Consider the following 22,960-nt stretch of genomic DNA (forward strand, 5'->3'; position numbering starts at 1 on the left):
GAACAGCAAGAGCAGCAGATGTTGCTTGCCACCAATGTTAAGGTCATGAAGTGCAGGCTAAAATCAGATGCTGCACTCCAAGATTACAATGTTCTGTAAATAAAGGCACAAACCACTTCTATTCAAGACAGTGGGTGAGACGTGATGAATGAGATGCCAGGAAATGCAAAGTGGGTACAAACCTTCATCACTCACCTTCAAACACCCCAGGAAAAACCAGCAGTGGATTTCAAGATGGATTTTATTACAACAGATTCATAAAACATTACAAAGGATGCACACAGTAACCTGTCTGAGTGGAAATCTTCAAACAAACTTGATAGAAGCGTAAACTGAGTGACTTGTAGCAAATGCAGCACGACTAAGCTGGAATCATCTCAGAGACCCTCACCAACCAAGGTTGGGGACGCAAGTCCAACAGCACCTAAACATGCTGTGAGGGGCTCAATCGAGCAGAGAAAGGATCAAAAGTTTACAAGATGAACTTGCCTTTGTAAGGGGTTGGAACGTTCATGTAACTCCAGGAGCTTCAAAAGAAACATAATTTCAACACATTTACAGAAACCTGAGTGGAACCTATGGGGGGAAAAAAATTACATCCGCACACGTAAGCAAGAAAAACAGCTTCAAGAACTTGTGTGGTGTTGTCCAAAAATGTCCATGTGTTTTAATGAATATTTACTCTCCATCGCCACTGGTCTTAGCTCTGGTCTGCCATTAGCTAGCAGCTAGCATTCAATTAGCACAAGGATGAGAGAAAGGTGTTAACCTCAAACCTAATATGATGGCTGCGATGCTGGCTCAGTAGCGTCCGGCAGGAGACATAACAGGCGGCCTCATGCCCATAGGGGGTCCTCCCTGGAATGGAGGGACCATAGGAGGACCCTGTCCAAAAGGAGGCATCCCTCCCGGCATGTAGCCAGGCATGCCTTGTGGAGGAGCACCGAACTGGCCTGCAGAGGGAACGCAATTCAGAAGTCAGTGGAAAAACTACAACGCCATGATATTGGTTTAGCAGACGCGCTGCGCCACTGAGTGTGGGTCGATCGCAACAGTGATCAATAAACCAGGAGACTCCACAATAGCAGCAGTTTCACTGTCTGGGTTCCACCTGCCACAGGGCTTTGAGAATGGGAGAGAGCACCCGAGTTGGTCAAACTTTATTGATGCAGGGGAAACAGTGGAGTGGTTCAGACAAAGCTCAAGTAGATCTTGAGAGAGAAGCATTGCTACTTTCAGATATTACTGCGACTGTCTTCCTTCAGATTTTATTTTGAGGATGTATGAGATGCTGTGAGGAGCACGGATCCTTGTGTCTCCTTATGACAGATGTACAGAAGACATTGGGTTAATATCTCCAAGGTCAACCACTGTAATGTGAGGGAAATACTTTTTGGGAGACAATGGTCAAGACGGGCCCTTGACAGCACAGCAGGAAACACGTCACGTTACAATACATTCGTTTTTTTAATCTAAACGTCCCGAGTTCAAATCCTACATGAACGTAGTGTCTTACCATGCATCTGATGCCTCATGCCTGGCTGCTGTGTGGGCAAGCCTGGCTGTGGAGCCATCATTGTGCCCACAGCCGCCACAGGGGGGGCAGCTACGTGGGCCTGGCCCAGTCTGGGGACCAGACGTTGGTACCGAGGGAGTTGTGCTCGCATTTCTTCCTGTTGACAAGGACACAACAGTTCTTGGTAAGATGTGGAGATCACCACACGACAAGTCAATTGCATTTCACCACGATTACTTAGAGAACAGAACAAGTTTGTTCGGCAACAGAGAATTAGATTTCAACCCTTTGGGCGCCAAAGTCACAAAACTGACAGGTAGCGCCGCTGCTTTTATACTAGTCCAGCGGCAAATACGGAGCCAGGCGTGGCTACCATTTTACACATGTAACGTCTGAGTACTTTGGACAGCAGGTCTATATTGCAGTTTGATAAACATCTGTAAAAGTTATGCAATACAATGGCTGCTGCCAGGTGACACAATAAACCGATTACATGAGTGAGTTCACTCAAACCAGTTTCAAGCTACAGCCGTTTGAAATGGCAATAAAGTTAAAGATTTCATTGAAAACACTCTGGCACCCAAAGGGTAAAGCAGGCCTGAAGTTGAATATATAACCATAAAAACTGCAGATTAGTACTCCTCAGTCATTACTTACTGTGAAAATGGCAAAATAAAAAGGCAGAGCAACTTACCAGTGAGATATCCTCATCAGGGTGGATCAACTTACTAGTTGCACTCGTGGTGGTGAGGGTGGCAGGTTTACTGGTCACTGTGGCCGGGGGCTTAGCCACAGTACTGCTAGAGGGGTTAGAAGAAGCGGAAGAAGAGACAGAGGGCTGGGTGTACGCAGGGAATGTCGCTTTGGGTGCATCAGAGGCAGCAGGGGTGGTGAAGGAGTTTGTAGCTGCAGCTCCGGCGGTGCTCTGCTGGGCCTATACAAACACAAATCCAGAACACAGTTACAAAGTGCGATGGCTAAAGTATGAAGAAATAACCTGATAGAAACATAGTTTAACACACCCTATTCGCACTGGATTACATCTATGCTTAGCATCGTGTTGGCATGCAAATATTCCTGTGCGAAACTGCTGACGGGACACAATGACCACCTGCTGGATATGGTGGGAGTCCCGCCTTGGATGGAAAAAGATGATTTGTCCAGGTATTGGGTCTTATAGAGAATGAAAATCGGTAATGTGCAAATTTGGCTGCAAATTGCACTTATTTCTGCCAAAACAGACAAGCGGTAAAGTAATGATAAAGCTATGTGAATGGAGACCTTTGCTTTTCAGTAATCTCCCGCCAGTTTCTCTGTAAATACTTGAAGATCATGATAGTTGTACTAGAAGTTTCATCGCTTTCTGCAGTGCTGAAAATAAAATACCAGCGAGACGTGAATCAGCATGTGTCCAGGGACAGAGGTAAGACACAACCTTTGCCGTGGTCACTGTTCTGTTTACCTTACACAGGTATGTCTGGGGATTAACGTGAATCTACTTTGCTGTCAAATTGCCTAAAAACTGACCAGTGCAAATAGGGATCAATTTACCAAACACTTAACGCCACTTGGAAAAGTAAATTGAGGGTACAGCACAACGGCAAACTGGAATAACATGGTAGAAAAGAACCATTGAGCTTTACACCGCCACAGAAAAGAGTCAGTTGAGCATTGTTTATGCAAACGTGGTGCAAGAAGCCATCTAAAAAGCATGATTTGAGTTAGAAAATCATGAAAGGAAATAAAACATGCCTCTTTTAAAATATTTTAAGAGGATTGCCTATGACATCAATCATCTTCGCCTACTTCATTATATTCTTCTTACCATCATGCATAGAAAAATGTTTGCAGAAAGCCAATATGGTACACGAAGATGGTTGCCTCTTGCTAGCACACGTAAATTAACAATTGCAAGGACACGCAGTCGCTAACAGAGACAAAATGAGTTGAATTCTGAGCAACATGCAGCTGCCACAGTCAACGCCCAGCCTGTATGCATACTTGTGATGTGTTAAGAAAGTCAGCAGGTGGGGAGGAAACCTCTGCTGTGTTTTTACCACCAGCGCCCATCTGCAGCATGGTCAGAGGAAATGTAAGAATATTAAAACTGAGAACCTTGAGAAAAGGAAGCATGTTAATTTACAAATTCCGGTTCTAACCGTTTTAGGACACAACATTAGATAGCAAAAGCTTACATGTAAAACTGGGGCTGCAACAGTTTTTGGGACAAAAAAAGTATGATAATGCATATTCAACTCCTTATGTCACATACCTGTACTGCACTTGGGAACAGAGGTTTTGTGACTGCAGGCTGAGCTGCAGGTGCTGCTGGCCGGGGTATCGCTGCTGCAGCAGTAACTGGTGCCATATGGGGCATCCCTGGCCGCGGGGCCATGTGAGGCGGCATACCTGTGTTTAGAACAGTCAGCTCAAATAGAAGTCCAAAACATCTCACCACATTTAACCTAAATCAAGAACTTGACAAAATAAAACATGATCATTTAGGAAAAAAAATAAAAGAATCTAAAAAGCACCACTCACCCGGAGGTATGCCGGGCATTCCAGGCATCATGGGAGGCATCATGCCACCCATTGGCATCATTCTAGAAAGAGGAGCGTTGCAATTACATTTTGTAAATAGTAGTTTGCCTTTTAAGGTTACACCAGATAGATCACTGCACCAAAACCTACCCTGGTGGCATCCCATGCATGCCAGGTGGCATGCCATGCATCATGGGAGGAACTCCTGGCATCATTGGAGGCATACCTGTAGCAATAAATCAGCTTAGTAATGAACTATGAACATCAATACGTGACTGTGAATAAAGCTAAAAACTTTTAAAACAGGTCACACTGAATACCTTGATAGCCAACGTGAGGCATTCCGGGTGTGCCAGCCACAGGAGGCATTCCAGGTTGAGTCATTGGAGCAGCATATCCGGTCTGCGGGGGCACTCCAGGCGTCTGCTGAGCTGACGGCCCCGCTTCGTCATCGTCGTCGTCTTCATCAGAGTCATCTTGATTCTTTTTCTTTTGACTCTCTGGAATGCAAAATGTAAATTACTGGTTGCCAACTCCATTTATTTTGTATATTAACTATATTAATATCTATTCAGCTGTCTCAGGAAGATTTCCAAATCATCCTTATCACCAAAGATTATGACCTTTAAACCAATTACCACCGTTCAATAACATACAGAGGAGTGAATAAGACTCATGTTGACGCATGCCAGTGAGTTTGAATAACATTTCTTTAGCAACATTTAAAAGTTAAATGTTAAGGGAGACACCATCAATGCACACCAACCTTGTGACTTTTGTTCTATTGTACGCCTCCTTTCTTGCATGTCTTTTTCAGGGATCCCCTCCATGCCATAGATCTCTAACTCGATGTCTGTTCTCCCAGGGATTGCATTTGGAACACTGTCAATAGTCTCTTTATGCACCTGAAAACAGTAGTACAATGATGAAGCGTAATGCTGCAAACAGAAACCCAGGCTGTGCAAACTTCCAATTTACCTGCATGCAGTGAATAGCTAGGCCTGGACCAGTGTACAGCTTTTTGTGGCAAATGTGACATTTAAAATGTTTTGCTTTCTGGTGCTGAATGAGGATCTTCTCGTCGTCGAAATCTCGATTACAGTACCTGCACAGAGACGTTAAGGAACGTGGGGAAAACGAAGTTCCGCGCTAGAATAGCATCGTGTTCTGGAGGCTCGGATAGCTCGGACCACAACTCTTTAAAGTCAAAACAGCAACAGAATAACTCTATAAAGAGACCATGAACCCTGAAACCCGAACACGCATATTACTAGCAACGAGGGGTGGAAACACAATCGACAAACGACTCGGTTTACGCGAGTTTTAACGCAGCATGAGTCAACTGCTAAGCTAACGGTAGCCGCTAAGCCAAGCACGGGCCTACTGGTTATTGTTCGTGAGCTCTCGAAGTTCAATGGACCGAAAAGGATACCAACACCAGGGTTTCAGCTGCTTCTTCTTCTTTCGACCCATGTTTACCTAATAAAAGTGAAAAAGCAAGTCCCAGATGTCTAGATTCTTATTATCTGTATGACAACAGCATGCTTCAGAGCCGCCGAAAATGGCGCTTTGTCTGAGACAGTAGCGGAACCGAACTGAACGGGAAGTGCAACAAGCTACGTCATCACGTAGCCCAACGCGTACCGGGCTTGAAATACAATTGAATCATATTCTATTTTGTATTATTATACCCTTTTGGATTATTTAAACTGTTATAAAATTATTATTATAACATTCAAGGAAACCGTGTAGTAAAATGTGTAAATAATATCTACATAAAAATGTGCCAATGTGTTCTCATGAAATGAAACAGTATGTACGTTTTTGCGCTGTTTTTCTTTCTCATTGTATCTCACCGTACTCAATCTTTGCATCCTAATTGTTTCCCATTTACATTACTGCAGCTGTTTAACCATAATATTTCAACCACTCTCACCCAGTGCTGCGCTCGCCGTGTTGGTCTATTGAATGTCCACTGGATGGAGACAGCACACCAAAAATATCTCTCTCCACGTCGACGTTAGTTCATTACAAAGCACTTCAAAACTGCATCCGACTTTCCTCAAACACACAGAGGGCCCAACACAGCAACACAACACAAGCCGCTTCTGTATAAAAATGTTTAATCCTCTCCAATATGTACATATCAAATCTACAAAATATCCACAAGGTTAAAATATTTGCAGTCATCAACTCCAAAGCACAGCAGAACATCCTTTTTAAATATGATACAGACAAGCGATATCATTACAAAGCAGACTGAACCACACAAAACACATAAAATAACATCAACTTCAAAAAAAAGAAAAATATTTTAAATACTTTGTTAGGGTTGTGCGGCGCAGTTATCAGCGTAACAGTACACTCTAGTCACTGGTGTTACTTTCTACCCAAGTTTAACCACTAATTTTGTTTTTTGTTTTTCTATTTTGTTAAGCATGACCTGTGTGCTGCTTCATTTTTGTAATTCAAAAACATATACTGCACGTTATAATCCTTATGTGCTCCATTTCTCTTCCTAGAACTAGCAGGCAGCACCAGGACACCTGTCAACACTGATTCCCTGGTGCTTAAAGCAATGTTTTGGCAACATGAATGAAAGCTTTGGAGCCTAAATGGCACTTGTGCTAGTTCTTCAATCACTGCTACACTCTGCACAACAAAGATGGGGTTCAATAGTCAATACTTTGCGCCAACAATGACCCTCTTTTGTTGTAAATACTTGATGCAGGGTAAGTCACTGACTCCCAGGCAATGCTACTCAAATGAAACACCAACTTATAGTTCATGAAAACAAATGTTAACTAAGCTTTTCCTGCTCTCACTCCAAACTAGAGGTAAGTGTGAACATACTTTCATCTGGATCAAGTCTCCATTTAATAGGCACCGTTGGGTTTGAGAAGGAGGCAGAAGCTAAGGGCTTTACTTGCTGCTCTTAGGTGAAGTCCGAGGCTTGTTGTCTGCTGCCATCAATAAATACGTCATTTCATGATGAAAAAAAGAACTGGTGCGGAGATGTCTTGAGCGAGATGATGCACCATGGAAAGAGGCGGTCAAAGGTTGGCGATAATATCCGGCACATCACGGTGGTGGAGGCAGTCGCACGTCCAGCAGACTATAAGCAAAGACGTTCCAGAAGACAGCGCAGAGCACAAACAGTGTATAGACGCAGAAAAAGATCCAGAACAAGGACTGCTCCTGAAGTCGCTGCTCATAATTCTGCAGCACCACCACACCCAGAGTCAGGCCGACCATCACCCCGCCCAGGTGGGCCACAAAGCTGGGGTTGGGACACGGGGGAAAGGCTGGTGGGTAGAAGCGGAGCCACACCGCTCGACCAAACTCCACGCTCACTGTTGGAGGGAGGGGAGAAGACACATAATACGGATCAGAATTAAGGACATGACCCATTAGGAAAGCATAATCTCCATTATATTTCATTCAAAAAAGTGAAGGACAAGGACTGCTATTTTTAAAGGTGGTGACTCGAGCAGATAAAAGCCTTTTATTTATATTTCCCGCTTCTATTTTTACAAATCTTCTTCTCAATGTCTCACCTCCGTTGATCAACAGAGCAAATATACTGTATTGCCTCCAAAACATGATTGAAAAAAAAAAAACACTCACCGATTACTGTCACATTCTTTAAGAAAACCCAACTAGAAAAAAAGTATCTGTAACAGTCGATCACCATAATTAATTTATAACAAATAATAAATTATTTTCTTAGAACTGAAAATGTGTACCAGTTAGATCATTTTCCCCTTAAGGCTTTATTTAAATAGAATGTCATTTGTTTATTGGTGATCATTTTAATGGTAAGAATTTATATTGTGAATATTTAAATTAATTTTAACGAATACACAATTTTATTACGTTATGCAATCTTGCTCCACTCTCTAACACCAGTTTTTTTAAAACTCTCATTCATTTTAAACATTACAATTCTTGCAAGTAAAGTCACTTCAGTCAGTTTGACTTGAGCTGCCTCCTCATGTGATTAAGGTCTTTAATTTTTGAGTGCCCTTTTTTCAGTGGCTCATTTATTTTACTGTCAATATATGCACATTCCTTGAATGTATGCAGTGTAATTAGAGAGTGACTGTTTTTACTTCTTAAATTTATTTTTGCTTTTATTTCCACCTACTGTCTGATTCAGTTCACTTAAATTTAACTTTTTATGATATTGCTATTTCCAATGCTAGAATGACATAATTACATCAAGTAAATAAATACACAGTGAAAGTCACAGCGTGGGTGCAAAATAAGATTAAGTCAGATTACTCCTGGCGCAACTCATATGACCCAGAACAAACACCAAGCAAGTATTTTCAGCCATGGTCCTGAAATGTATCTGCAGTTGGGTAAACAATAGAGGACCCCTTAACTTACTCAACATTTGGTTATACAACATGTGTTCAAGGAGAACATTCAAAGACCCTCACCCAAACAAAAGCATTTCACTTCCATTAAAGTCTGAATGAACTTTACTTACTGCAAACCAGAGCCATGGCCATCCGGAATAACTTAAACTGGCACTTCATCCCCGACCAGTTCTGTAGGAAAAAGGGGAGGAAATGATGGATGAGTACACAAGTAGTGAGAATGTTTTATTATGATTGTTGTTGTTGTTTTTAATGATTAAAAGGCAGCTTTGATGGTGTGACAGTGCTCTGTTATGAAGTGGTAATGCATGAGACATACCATAACTACGTTGGCCAAGTGTGCTGAGACAAGTGCGTACACTCCACCGGAGGAACCAACCACAGGCGCCGTCATATCAGTCACAGACACAGCCAAGGATCCTGTATTGATCAGAGAGGTCGTATCAAGTGTGTTATCTTTGCACAGATTTCTCTGTCCTCAGGTAGCCTCCATCTAATGTAAAACAAAAAAAATCTTGATTTTACTGAAAGGTTACCAATATATTCGACATCTAGATCCAGAGTTTTTCTTATTATCCTCATCTAATGTTGTCAGTTCAGTGCTGCTAAGGAACAATCCACAGAGCTGAGGACAGGTGGGTGTGGTGGTGGAGTAAGGACTACAGACTGTTGCTCATGGCCGTGTGCCTTCAGTGAGTGTATTCTCATCAATTTCCTGCCGTCCCTATAAGGACCACGCGCACGTCCTGCTCTTCAAGTGTCACTGTGTGTTTTCAAATATAACATATTGTTCCTCCAACATTTCTTTATAGTGTCCAACCATTTTTGGTTAAAATGTTGCATTAAAGATGAAGCTTTAGTTTGGACATTCATACATCTATCAATGAAGGGAACCATTCCAACAGAATATCCCAAGCATGTGAAAGAAAATACAATATTTCTTACAATAATTAAACCCTCTCTAAAATATTTCACCAGAAGCAATCTCACTCAACAGATTGAAGGACACTCAACGTTGCTCTCAGTGTTGTGTTTACTGTCTTGCAGCACTTGGAGGAGACCTAATGGCTGTTGCAAGAAGCCCCCATTGACGTTTCCTTTTCTTGTATTGCAAATGATTCCGTTTCTGAACATCTTCTGACCTCACTTCCTGCAAACAGCCTGAGCAGGCGTTACAAACTTCATCCCTGGTATATGCTTTATTAGACGGACCTGAAACGGCAACTACACACAAAGAAAAACTGCTTTATTTACACAGTTGGAACTCACTGTTTGCTGTGAACAATGGAGGATATATCCGTATTTAAGTCACATTTTTGTTCTTTTTGTGGACCAGCTGGCTGACAACGGGCCTTTCAAACACTTCCAAAATCCCATGAATTTGGGAACATGGGCGTTACATCACTCCAACCAACAAAAGCAAACTAAAATAACTCCAGCATTAGACTAATTTTAGATGTTTAAGCTTGCGTGACGACGGTCGGCTGCCATCGATGCAGAGCCAAATTTGCGGCAGCCAGCCTTATGTCTCCCACCAGCTGGACAACCCCACCAGAAGGAGCCCTTTTATCAACCACACCAGTGACACAGGCGCCTGTGAAATAAAGAAAATCTATACTGATATGCTGTGCAATATTAAGTCCAGCAGTTCAGAACACACGGAAGAATGAAATCAGGACCTCCACCATGGTTCAGGAGCTGCGGATGCCACTTGCTTTCTTTATTATTGAATTGACATAACCAGATTATGTCACTCTGCTGCCACAGTGGTGGTCTGTGTGGATGATTTAATAGCAAATGTGTTTCAGATTTTCTGCTGCCAACAAAAGCCTGTTGTTTTTTTTTCATCAGCGTCCTGGAACATCTATAACATTCGTCCGACTGAGACTCGGGGTCCACTTGCGGTTCCACCATCCCTTTTGTTGCACTCGTCCAGTCCATTATCACAAGTCAGCTGACAGAATACTACAGTGGGCTTTTGGCCTGAGAGGTCATTGACCTTTCATTGGCTCATTGCTTGACCTCTGCACTTTGTGTTGACCCATGTCTGGTCCAGCTGAGTTCATCTCTGCTCATGGTGTCTGTTATCTTTTGTTCTCTCACACTTGCCTGTAAGTGTGTGCATGGACAACCCCGACAGAGGCCTGGTTTCACAACGGATGTTGATGTTTTCTTATCAGAAACACTGGCCAGCAATTAAAAGCCGTTCTGAGCATTATGACAACAACAAAAAAGTCATTCTTATTAGCGAAACACCCAGGTGCAGCCAGACAGCAGCCCTGTAATTTGAGGTAGATCAGAAGGGAAATGATTCAAGTAAGATTTCGGTCACAGCCTTTATTATCCCGGCTGATTCACTTCCAACCAAATGTTAGCCACATGCTCCCATCCAATTTCTCTGAGGAATAATAACATTTGTGAATACATCACGCTCCCGTTCCCTGCTTTCACTCCATCACGTCCCTCAATTTTGTCCCTCTCAGTCCTGCTCTCATGTCGCGTGAGTGTGTCTCTGTCATTGAAGCACAATTTCAGATGATGCCCTCTGCCCTGGTCCATTGTGCAGAAGAAAGGGGGGGCTGCTTTGACGGGGTACGGCACGACCCCCACTCGTGCATCTAATGTCTAGTCACAGTATAGAGACCAGACCATCTGTCCGGAAAACACAGCCACTCGCAGACACACGTGATTTAGTCCTGTGACAGGAACCTGATAGGATGTTGGATGTTAAAACCAAACTAACCGCATGTTCTTGTGTGTTAGCAATGACTCTGTGTGTGCTCACCTGCCAGCACGCCACACACATAGATAAGTCCGATCCTCAGGGCGCCGTGGACCATCTCTAGAGGGACCCCCACCAGCAGCTGCATGGCCATGTTCAGACTGAGATGTTCGATTCTGACAAAGACATTCACTGGTTTCAAACTTAAAAATTACAGTCCTTGCTATGATAACTAACATTTACACACCTGTTCTCCACGCTCTTACACATTGTAATTTTTTTACATGTCCGCTCTAATATGACCCCCTTGAGTCATTGAACTGTAGTCTCCATCAAGTTTTATTTTTTCTTTTCTTAGTCAAACATTTTCAACCACTCTGCGATTGACACCTATGACCGAGACCATGGGTGAGCAAAGTGTGGCTGGGGGCCACATGCCGCCCTTTGCCTGTTACTTATGTGGCCCGCAAAACTACAAAAGACATGTTAGATTTTTCATCACTCATTTCTTTTGAAATTCTAATTAAAAACGCATTGAAAACTTTTCTCTCCCCTTTAAATTGGATTCCCCCAATTGGTGACGATCATTTTTCACAATATTTTTGTCCCTTTTCTTTTTTTCATTTCATGAAAAAGCGCCTATGTCATATTTTTCAGCCTAAATTAAAACATTTACTTCTTAAAAACCTCTTACAATATTTATAATTTATGCTGAGAATCTTTTAACAAATTGTATGTCAAATACAAATAAAATAAATTAATAAATAAATACAATAATAAAAATGGTACATATACATGTACTATGTATATATACATATATATAGTATAGTGCATATATATATATATATATATATATATATATATATATATATATATATATATATATATATATATATATATATATATATATATATGTACTGTGCAAAATCTTTGTTACATTCTCACACTCGTCTCTCTGGCCCTTCAAGGAAATGAATTTCCCCTCTCTCTTCCTAAACATCTCCAGTTGTAACAGCCCCATACGAAGGCGATAAAGTGAAAAAGAAAAAGAAAATTTGGCTAAAAACTATTTAATTTAATGATTGAGACGAATAGATCTAAGGCAAACATGAGCAGACTATACTCACCCCGTGTGCATGAAGATGTAGGTGAAATATCTCCAAGCTTGTGCTCGTAGCTGCGGGTGGTACGGAAGTGGACTTTTCAGGAACGAAGGACTGGATACTTGGAGAACCAGGCGCTCCAACTTAAAGCCATAATACATGAACACAGCCACCTGTGGCAGCAGGAGAACGTCATTGTTTAGGAAGAGGATTTCATTGAAATACTTTCTATGTGATGGCAGAATCCGCAACTCTGCCAACCTGAATAAAATGTTATGAGAAGAAAAAAAAAAAAAGCCTAACCTTTTCAAGTTAAGTTTTCAAATAATCCATAAATTTCAGGGTTCTACTTTTAAATATTCTTTTCTCACTACTACAATAATGCCCTCTAGTTCTCTTTGCTGTACCTCCACGATGGTGATGATGAAGATGAGCCAGGGGGGTGGGCAGTAGTTGTAGCTGTCGAAGTACCACTTGCGGTCCACCTCGCGGGGGAGCGTTTCATAGGCCACGTGCCGGACCAGGCGCTGAGATAGTCCTAAACCGACCTCATCATTGAGACTGCAGCCTTTCAGCTGCCTGCTCCCCTGCAGAATGGCTCTCCGAAAACTGTTGGAGCGTTTGTTACTCATCTGGGGAGGGAAGGTTGACAGTATCAGCAGATCAACAGAGGTATGGATTGCTGATTATACACCGTATTCCAGGGTAGTGTAAGGAGGTAATGGTTTAAAGGGACTCAGTGTTGGGCCCTCATGCCAAGGACAAGGCCACACATACGCAGCTCCTCGCTCCACTTCCCCCTGTGGTCCCAAATGCCTCCATCATCACCTAGCAACCTGTGGCCAGCATGCTATCATTAGAGCTGTGAAAGGAAATAGCTTTTTTTTTCTGCAAAAAAAGAGTTGCCCGAGAGGGAGTTTCATTTTGTTGCTGTATCAATTGGACGTCTTTGTATCAAAGGTCATCTCATTAGATGAGAATTCTTCATATACAGTATATTTTATATACTATTCTGAATTATTGCAGGTTTTGATAGCTTACTCAGCAAGTTATAGCGGTTTTTACACTTGTGACAATTGGCCTCTGGTTACCAGGGACACCCTCACAGGTCACCCATTCAATTTCTGGCTGGGGAATTCAACTGCAAAATAAAATTGAATGCAGTTTCATCTGTCTCATTCAGTCTTGATCGCATATAGCAAATACATATCCAAAAAGGTGAGAGCACAGGCCAATATTTGATTCAGACATGAAACATTTTCTCTAGCTGTAACCTGAGTAGAGACAGTGAGGGAGGTGTGGACATATAAACTAACGTAAAAAGCTTCGATATCAGTATCAGAATCAGAATCAAATTTATTGCCATGGTCAGTGGGGATCCCACCAACTAGGAAAGTGCTTTGCAATAAAGTGCTGTCATAAAATAAAATAAAAAATATCACGGCAGAGAGGACACACATGCCTCTGTTGAAAATCAAATTCCAAAAACACATTAATATCAGAATAAGCTCAAATCATCAGGGCAGGATTAAAAAATTGGAGCACAGCTGCACATATTTGATCCCACATGAACATATGGGATAATAGAGGCTGAATGCTAATGGATGCTACTCTGAATTTCCTGTTGGAGCCGATGAGAAGGGTCTATATTTAAATAGTGTGCAACTCTAGCCCGGGAGAAAATGAGACAGTATTATGGGTAAATAGTCGCAGAGGCTTGCAGAGAGCTCTGATGCGTTCACTGTCGATGTGTTGTGGAGACGATTAGAGACAATCGTGGTGATGGAGTGGGTGCAGTTCAAAGTAATGGGGTTGTAAATTAACTCACCACAATTGTGTTTTACATGGCTTTGTGAGAACAGTGATACAAATGATCCAACCCATCAGTCAACCCTGTTTTGTTAGGCTTATCTGAGGCTGAGTCTCCAGGAACCTCCAGTTTTTCCAGCTGCTCTGGTCTCAAAATGGACTAAAGTCAATCCATTCAGAATGAAGAATTTGTGATCAGCCCTTGTTATTTTATTTTATTTTATTTATTTTATTCTGATTGTGAAAATGGAACAGGTGGGACATGCTCAGATCAGATCACCAGGAAGGTATTCAGGCAGTCTGTCCCAAGCTCACCTTTACTGACTTCCCTCTACACAGAGGAGCTGCAGTTCTATGCTGAATCTCTGACGGATGACTTAGCTACGGGCTGCAGCCAGACCCGACTGCAATCTCTCTTCCAGATACTTGTGCTCATAACTACAGTGAGTTGAGGAATGGTTCAGCACCATTTGCTCCCTTTGTTAATTCACTAAAAAATAGACAGACGTTGAAGAACAACCACAGCATAAGTGAATAGGCTTCCGGTCATAATGGTTTAAACCATCCCATCCATCCTGGAGTTTAAGGTTTTGATTTCCACATTTCGATGTTCAAAATTCTCTTCATCCGATGGTCACTGTCTCAACAACATGTAAAGGATAGTGGACATAGATGACACAGAAAATAGAGAACACTGCATCTGCTGGTGATGCTGGAGTGAGACCTTGGACAGCAGTCGACAGGAAAGTAGGACAAGGTGGCGGGTCAGTCCATCACAATGTCATAGGGTGTGTGTGATCCTGGCAGCACTGGCAAGTCTTAAAAGGAACTTTTTACCGTGTGAGATAAAATGGTATTTTTATTTAATTAGATATTTATTTTGCATATTTGCAGAAGCAGTTGTGCTCCATAATTTTATTTGGAAATTAAATTAATTACATTGAAATGATTTTTTTTATTTAAAAAAAACTTTTTTTTGTTCTGCAATGAGAATATCATTGCTACAAATGATGGCTCTCAATCTCCTGTTTAACATTTGATCTCATCATTATATATTATTTAAAATAATAGTTTAAATATTTGAATATCTCCAGCTAAAACCGGTTCCACTCAAGAAAGTTTGTGGCGCTTCATGATCTGCATTTGTCAACACTTGAAACTACAAAACAAGTAAAAAGTATTAAAAATATATAAAGACATGACATAGCAGTGGGTGTGATCAAAAAGCTCACCAGGTTCACAAAGTCCTGGTAACAGATCTTTCCATCAGCATTACCATCAGCCAGGGCCAACAGAACCTCTAGTTTGTGAGGGTCAATCTCAGATCCGTGGGTCGCCAACAGGTCCCTGAAGCGCTCAGTACTGATGAAGCCTGAGTTGTCAAGGTCATACTGCAGTTGAAAACACACAGACATCAGGATTAAAACCAGTGTTTGGGGGGAAAACACGAGAAAGACAGATCGTAATTGAGCAGTTTCCTGAGAAGTTGATTCCCTTTTCTTAACAGGGAAGGGACACATTATGACCTACATCATTGTTTCCTGCTCCTTATAAGACAAGTCCAGCAGAAACCTTCACAATACGAAAAGGACTTTCAAAACTCTCTTTATTACAAAACAAGAGAGGCAGAAAGTGACTCTTTGACTTCCCAAGCTTCCCGTTTGCACATATTCATAAATGATCTTTTACCTGACCCCAGTCTGCTGAGTTTGAAGTGTTATATTTTCATCGATGTGTTGCTGATTGTGACAGCAGTTTTTCTTTATTAATTCACATTTAGTACTACTTTTTGCTTTTCATTTCAGCATCAGCAAAAATTTGAGATTACGTTTTGCCTCATGTGAATTTAACCACAGTTCCATCATCCTTTTCCTCCATCTTTCAGTGTCACAAGTCATGGAAAAAGCGGGAAGAGGCTCTTATGTGTATTGGTTTGTGATGGAGGAAAACCAAGACATTCATGACTCAAGCCCAGTTAGCTGACTCAATGAAGCCCAAACACGCTGCCTTCTAGCACAGCTCTTTTTCCCGCCAGGATAGAGAAATTCAGCACTGGTCAGCTCATGCAAATCACTCATAAATCGACCTACAAGTGTTGTGTCACTGTTCAAGCATTAAAGTTAAGGGCTAAAATTTAGCAACAGAGATTCCTCACACAGTTTCTTCTTCATGATTTACGACCGTCTTGTTAAGAAGGCCGAAATATTGTGATGACAAATACTTTTATTTTGTTGGACTTGAATCCCAGAAGTATTCAATTTACAATAGAAACCTCTGAGCCACCAAAACAAAAAATAACAGGAGGATATTTCACACCACAAGCTTTGATCTTGCTGTCTCTGGAGTTCTCCGTGACTGACCTCCCTTCCTCACAAAGTAACAGATAAAACACTCTCTGTGATGATTCATATTACGAACAAGCACTTGAGTTGTTAATGTCACATACAATCATTTCAGGTAAACATTTACACACTGACACACTTAGCGTCTAATGCAGTTGGCAACCTTTGACCTCCAAGTCCTTGTTATGATAAGAAGAGATGATAGTGTGTTGACAGAATCAGCCTTGGCAACAGGGACCCGACAACAACCAGCATCACCAACAACTACGTTCACAACATACCACAACATGAGCATGAACACATACTGAAGCAAAAATAAACCGACCTTAGCTTGGATTAAATCAGCCAGTTTCTGTCGAGGACATTTTCTCATGATGAAGTTTGGACAGCTGACTTAGTAGCCGACAACGATGTAATATTCCTGTGTGTGTGTGTGTGGGCGCAGCGTCCCTATTGTCATATCGTGTCCTACTGTGTCCCTGACTGTGCAGGGTTATTTCCAACCAGGGCGAGAGGATTACAGTCCATTCCTAGACCCTCCCTACACCCCCCTATTTTCCCTCTCACACACAAACCCCGAGACAGCCCCCCTCTCATTCTGCCCCAAACAAAAACACTCTCACCCAGCATTCATGGCTCCATTGCACTTTCCCTCATCGCCCCTCCTGAATCAAAACACTTGACGTGTACATGTTGTCTTCTCGCCCTGCGACCCAGGTGGATGTAAAGTAGCCTCCTCTAAACTTTCATTTGTTTCAACAGAGACTTCACCGTTGAGTGAACACGGGGTGAAGTCGACAGACGGGCGGAAAGGGGGGCACACACCCTTAACAGTGAGTCATCTTACTGCTCACTGCAGCTCATCCGTGGTCACTCTCTCGATAGCAAAGGGTTTCGGCCCTCAACCTTGGGGAGACATTGTTTTTACTTTAATTGTTTATTTGGTTGAGATATAAGACAAGAAAATATTCTGTTTCCTAATGGAGAAAAACCAAGTAAACTATGTTGCTATTTTGACTGTGGTGGCAGCCGAGTCCTGAGTCAGAGAGAGCATTGCTTCCAAACAATTCATGGCTAGTTCTATATAAAGAGTGTTGAAATAATCGCCTTAATTGTGTTTAAAAAACGTTTTCACCTTTCATTCATGTATTTCTCAGCTATGCTGGCGAGGCGTATTCTAGAAGCAGAGAAGAGAGTTTATGTAAATCCCTGGATTAAAATGAGCATACACACATGCTCAAAACAAATCCTCAGAAAGTCGTAATTCCACAAAAATAATCAGAACCAATGAGCTTGCGCTGCTTCTCTGACAGAGCAGGGGTGAAGAGGAGGGAGGGGGGCACAGATCGGACACAACTTCTTGTCTTCAGCCTAATTTTCATAAAGATGAATATTTAAAGGGACTGTCGACGGGGAGGTCGGTAAAGGTCAGCAGGTTTGCGGCTCATTGAAACAGGAATTGAGGAATAATTTGGACTGTGGCCACGAGCCTGAACAAAACAGCTTCTTTATATTTCCCTGCAGGGAACAGTGCTATACATTAAATAAGCATAACTGCTTTGTTGTTGCACAGCGACAGGACAAAAATACTTATTTATCTCAAATTATTACGGTCGTGCAGTCGCAGCTGTTGCTCGAGGGCTGTTGCACAGGCTTCTGCTTTGCTCTCTATTATGTCCTGAATTCAATTTTCATATGCTTTATTTTGAAAACCTCCCACTAACAGATCATGGTTTCTTCAGTCTGTTCAGTGAGAAAACGATTATCGAGGAATAGACGGATCAAATCGGCGTCTTGACAGTGGAGCAGACCGGTGGTTTGTGTGTACGCAAATGCAAACAAGATTACTTGCACCAGACAGAGACATTTGACTGCGAGTGTCTGGTTTGCTGTGTTCCAGACTGAGAAACCACCTCAGTAATCATCAGTTTACCGAACCACACTAAGGAACTCTGTTGCGACCAGAAAATGTCATGGCACAGTGTGGTGTTTTAAGTGTATAAACGCAAGTGTAAACCATCTCAGATGCTTCTGCATCACACGGAGGCAGTGACAAAACATTAAATCCTGGTGATGTCAAGATCAAATGCATAAATAAAATGTGATAATTTATGCTTATTTATGATAAATAAAGACAGAAGCTGCAGTGGAATTTAAATGTCAATCATTTTGCCAACACGGAGGCTGAGGCTCGTGTCAAAATATTGCATGTGACAGCGCTGTGTGTGACGAAGTGTGTGCGTAACCTTAGAAACGGGGGTGTTATCAAGCGCATTAATCATTATGTATGTGCATCAAAACAGACCGTTTTAGCTGTTGAATGACAGCCTAAATATGATGGACTTAACTTTAGTCTCCATCCACCAGTTGGCTTTGCTTTTCTACCCACGCTCAAGTCGTGGGGGCAGCAGGGAAGCCAAAGAGGGCCTGACTCCAGTCTCTTCCCAGGACAGTATATAACCTCTCACATTGGACCTGGGCCGCACCTGTGGAAGGGTCCTGAATACAAATCTAAGAATACAATATAAGTGGAAAGCTGTTTCAGCTCTTTCTCCAACCAGGGGATACCGATACAGAGTCATAGCTTCTTCATCTGGGATGCCTCTCATCCCAAACCTGGAAAGCACATAGCAGACTTTTCCAACTGAGAGCCATGAACCAACGGTGTTATTAAATAGCATGTAACAGCAGATGCTAAGCAACAAACTGTTAGCTTGGGGACTATTTTACTGTAATGCTGAAGGATATATAGGTTCCTCAGAGGGAACCAGGGAATTCCCCTCACTATAAAGCAGTTTCCTAGAAAGCCATCTTCCCAAGTCGCCCAGCTAATCACAGTCGGCTCATGAAGATTCACAGACCGTCGTCCCCTCACACTCAAATGTTCTGCGCTGACCTTCTGACGCCTGCAAACGTTTCAGACCTTGACACCAGCGGGGTGTGACTCTCCATCCGCTGTGTTTCTATTTCAGTCTCCGACATTCATCACAATATCTGGCCCCGCTGAGAGTGAACATTATCAGGTCTGCTGGACACTCTTTGATTCTGGGGCTTATCTTCTGGGCCTGCTGGCGTTGCTCAGACATGGCCTCATTTAGGGAGACTAGTTCAAGCTGAGAGGCGACAGGCTGTCACAGGAGAGGGAATCGTCAACCTAATGGAGATGTAGCTGGTGTGTATGTGGAACTCTGGTCCATACTTTGATGAGCAAGAAAACAGGATTTCTTCATTTTAGTAAGTACTGTCAGAGCAAAATGATATGTTTCTGTTGTTATTTGTGAGAACCACTTTAAACTTCAAACCGCTGTGGCACAAGTGGCAATGATCTGAACTTGAAGTAACCGGAAGAGTGAGAATGATCTTTTGCTCAAATATGAGACTCAAGAATTTCTTCAGATATCTGTTTTTCATTTCTGCCATGCACATCTGCTGAAAACGGTGGAAAGCAATGTAGCACATATGCCAGGCACAGTGCATGTACACATAGCTGGTGCGCTAACATTAGCATTGGATCACAACAAATCGGTTGCACGATGAGACGCTGGTCTATACTGACAAAGTGGTTCAGCTTTTATTACAAGTCAACACTGAACTACAAGAGGCCACAAGTACGTTTTCCTTGTGGTTTTAGCAGCTCTGTGGTCACCTGCTTTGTGATCCATCCACACCAAAGGGAGAAATCACCATGAATTTCAATTACAGAAGTTCTTCTCTCATGTCCAAAACACATGTTTGCGATCGTTCGCTGCCCACAATAATGACAGAGTGGCTGAAGATTTTGCGTGAATATTAACAATAAGCTGAGCAGTTCTTCCCAAATGGACATTACCCTGTAGTACTCTGGTACACAGCCCCTTAGATTGCACATCCGAAAATGTGACACCCTCGACCTGCAGCTGTAGTATATTCATACAGACATAACAACAGTTACTGTGTTGAACTGTGCTATTAATATAGACTATAACATTTTTTTAAATTGACATTTAAGATGAGTTTGTCAGGTGGGGGATTTTAAGTACTTGTGGCTCAACTCTCCAGGGCAATGGAGAGTGTGAGGAAGAGGTGAAGAAGCGGATGCAGGCAGGATGGAATCATTGGAGAAAAGTGTCCGGTGTGATGTGTGACAAAAGGGTGTTGGCAAGGATGAAAGGGAAAGTGTACAAAAGGGTGGTGAGGCCAGCAATGTTGTATGGTTTGGAAACAGTGGCACTGGGGAAAAGACAGGAGGCAGAGCTGGAGGTAGCAGAGATGAAGATGCTGAGCTTCTCTCTGGGAGTGAGCAGGATGGGTAGGATCAGGAAGCAGTAGATCAGAGGGACAAGCACATGTGGTCAGGTGTTTAGGAGACAAAGTCAGAGAGGCTAGATGGAGATGGTTTGGACATGTACAGAGGAGAGAGAGCCAGTACATTGGTAGGAAGATGTTGAGGTTGGAACTGCCAGGCAGAAGGTAGAGAGGAAGGCCAAAGAGGAGGTTTATGGAGGTGGTGAAGGAGGACATGAGGTTTGTAGGTTTGAGAGAAGAGGAAGCAGAGGACAGAGTGAGATGGAGGACGCTGGGATAGGCTCCTGCACTTCCCGCAACCCTGGGGAGGACTAAGCTCTGGTTAACGGAAGATTGATGGACAGATGGATGAATGGATGGACGGACGAATGGATGGATGGACGGATGGAAGGATGGATGGATGGATGGATGGATGGATGGTTTGATTGATGGATGGAAAATAATAACACCCTCCCACAAGCCACGCATTTCCACCCACATTGCAGCAGTAGATGGCAGTAGCGTCCTGGAACGTGCTCACAGAATACCTGGGCCAATACTGTCAACAAAATTCCAACAGTTCCAATGAAAAAGACATGAATGAAGGCATGAAAACAGAATTAGAAATTAAATCACATTTAAGGGCAGTGTTTGGACATGCAGGAGTCTAGTCACAAGACAGCCTGACACAAGTCTCATCGCCTCTGTCACGACTAACAGTGAGCTCACAGATGCAGGGTCACCACGGCACTGGCACAAACCGGGCAGTACTCAGTAGCCTGTGGGTTTATTCTTTGTCCTCTGACACAGAGATCTCTGTGTCGTCCAGACAAATGAGGCACTGTTTTGAAGAGATGAATTAGATGCAAGAATTCTGTCAAAAATGCAACAGGGTTTGATCACATTTCTGAGGCCACGTTATTGTGACCAACTCTGAACTTCAGTAGGACTCCGAAGACCTGCTTATATAACCCATCCAGTCTCAGAGAGAATCTATAAAAGCAGACCAGCATCCTCCAGCAGGTCTGCGATCGTGTCATGTGAGTCGCAGGAGCAGGTAGGTGCGATCAGACCATCGATTACCCGACGTCACCCCTTCGCCGGGGAACAATCGTTCAAGCAAAGGTCGGCCGGCTGGCTCGCCATGCACGTCACGCTCCACGCACACACCAAGGAAGTGGACAGAGACATGACTAATACTGCAGCCGGACTTCGTAAGAGCAAACCAAAATGTCAGAGGAGTGGCTCCCACTATTAAAGTCACACTCGCAGGCAAGCTTCCAGGCAGACTGGGCAATAAGAAACCCGCAGGCCATTTGATGGCTCCAAAGGCGACCAAAGTTAAAACAGACAGTGTTTTATTTGACGCGGCAATTTGTATTTTTCCAAAATGAGTTTAATGTTACATGTATAATATGATGATATTACATCACTTTTGCACCTCCATTTACATCCCAGCTCTCACTGAGTGGATAGTTTTTCGCTCCCATGATTTCCTTAAGGTGCATTCACCCAATGATGTACAAGGTTTGAACGAGACGTCTGATGTTTTTATTAGAACCCAAACGGCAGACAGCTGGAAAAAATGAAGCAGCTGGCACAGAGGCTTTTCAAACAAAGCAATTAGGCGACAACATGAGGCAGCATACATCAACAAGCTGACGGAGAGCATCACTGGTCCCAGCGCAACACTCCATTCAAACTCCACTTTCATTCACCAGTCGCTTTTCTCACCCACTCGGCTTCCTCGCCCTCATTACTCACGTTTGAATGTGAGCAGTGTTTTTCTGGTCAACGGCTGAGGAGCCAAGTGCGGCACAGACGCGCCACTTGAACTTGTTATCGCCCTGCTATGTTGCGAACGAGAGCCAGCTGGTGAACAGACTGGATCCACTTTCAGGTGGCAGAGCCACAAGACAAACCGGGGTCGCCGTGAAAACAAGATTCCATTTTGGTATCCAAGAGGTTAAGTCATCAACACAGGAAATGCATCCCGAACACAGTAATGTCCGTTTGACAACAGTACACAAAGTAATGTGGTATAAAGTCAGCATGTAAGTCTGTTTTTCACATGTGTCCAGCATCAAGCAATAACAAATGCCATTCAGAAAACTGAAACTGAGCATGTTGGACTGCTGCTTTAACCACATTTAAAAACAATATATGAGGTTACACTTAAGATTAGGGAACATATGTTATCATGAATGAACAGCTTATTAATTTGTGTATTCGCAGCATATTGACTGTTGCCTGACTGTGTCATGTCCACTGTTTTGTCT

The 22,960-nt window shown here is 42.7% G+C and overlaps 2 protein-coding genes across 6 annotated transcripts in view; both read right to left on the reverse strand.

The window, feature by feature from the left end:
* Positions 1-223: 223 nt before the first annotated feature.
* LOC128754666 (BUB3-interacting and GLEBS motif-containing protein ZNF207-like) lies at positions 224-5,647 on the reverse strand. Of its 3 annotated transcripts, XM_053857465.1 has the most exons (12): positions 5,490-5,647; positions 5,036-5,162; positions 4,824-4,962; positions 4,378-4,557; positions 4,208-4,283; positions 4,058-4,119; positions 3,789-3,925; positions 3,518-3,586; positions 2,211-2,450; positions 1,517-1,673; positions 777-953; positions 224-527 (listed from the first exon to the last, which is right to left on the reverse strand). In XM_053857465.1, the coding sequence occupies exons 1-11, from the start codon at positions 5,528-5,530 to the stop codon at positions 802-804; spliced, it is 1,380 nt and encodes a 459-aa protein (XP_053713440.1). In that variant the 5' UTR covers positions 5,531-5,647; the 3' UTR covers positions 224-527; positions 777-801. The 3 variants fall into 3 exon arrangements, with proteins under 3 accessions (XP_053713440.1, XP_053713439.1, XP_053713441.1); XM_053857464.1 differs by having other exon boundaries at positions 224-953; XM_053857466.1 differs by lacking the exon at positions 3,518-3,586 and having other exon boundaries at positions 224-953.
* A 536-nt stretch (positions 5,648-6,183) lies between these two features.
* The window catches only part of LOC128754904 (rhomboid-related protein 3-like), a 36,782-nt gene continuing 20,005 nt past the window's right edge, over positions 6,184-22,960 (reverse strand). For 2 of the 3 annotated variants that reach the window (XM_053857874.1, XM_053857873.1), the window contains 7 exons: positions 15,309-15,467; positions 12,675-12,899; positions 12,292-12,440; positions 11,228-11,340; positions 8,762-8,862; positions 8,553-8,613; positions 6,184-7,410 (listed from right to left, as the gene is read on the reverse strand). In XM_053857874.1, the coding sequence (XP_053713849.1) occupies positions 7,139-7,410; positions 8,553-8,613; positions 8,762-8,862; positions 11,228-11,340; positions 12,292-12,440; positions 12,675-12,899; positions 15,309-15,467 (1,080 nt within the window). In that variant the 3' untranslated portion in view covers positions 6,184-7,138. Of the gene's footprint in view, positions 7,411-8,552; positions 8,614-8,761; positions 8,863-11,227; positions 11,341-12,291; positions 12,441-12,674; positions 12,900-15,308; positions 15,468-16,743; positions 16,885-22,960 lie in introns of those variants that run through there. The other variant, XM_053857875.1, reaches the window with a different exon arrangement.

This window comes from Synchiropus splendidus, chromosome 2 (assembly GCF_027744825.2).
Source record: "Synchiropus splendidus isolate RoL2022-P1 chromosome 2, RoL_Sspl_1.0, whole genome shotgun sequence".
Lineage (NCBI taxonomy): Eukaryota > Metazoa > Chordata > Actinopteri > Syngnathiformes > Callionymidae > Synchiropus > Synchiropus splendidus.

Excerpts from the sequence above, each read along its gene's own strand:
- LOC128754666 (XM_053857465.1), bottom strand. The coding sequence starts at position 5,530 with ATGGGTCGAAAGAAGAAGAAGCAGCTGAAACCCTGGTGTTG. Across the intron at positions 5,163-5,489 it reads CAGCTGAAACCCTGGTGTTG|GTACTGTAATCGAGATTTCG; the intron begins GTATCCTTTTCG and ends GTCTCTGTGCAG. Across the intron at positions 4,284-4,377 it reads GCCTCACGTTGGCTATCAAG|GTATGCCTCCAATGATGCCA; the intron begins GTATTCAGTGTG and ends TTATTGCTACAG.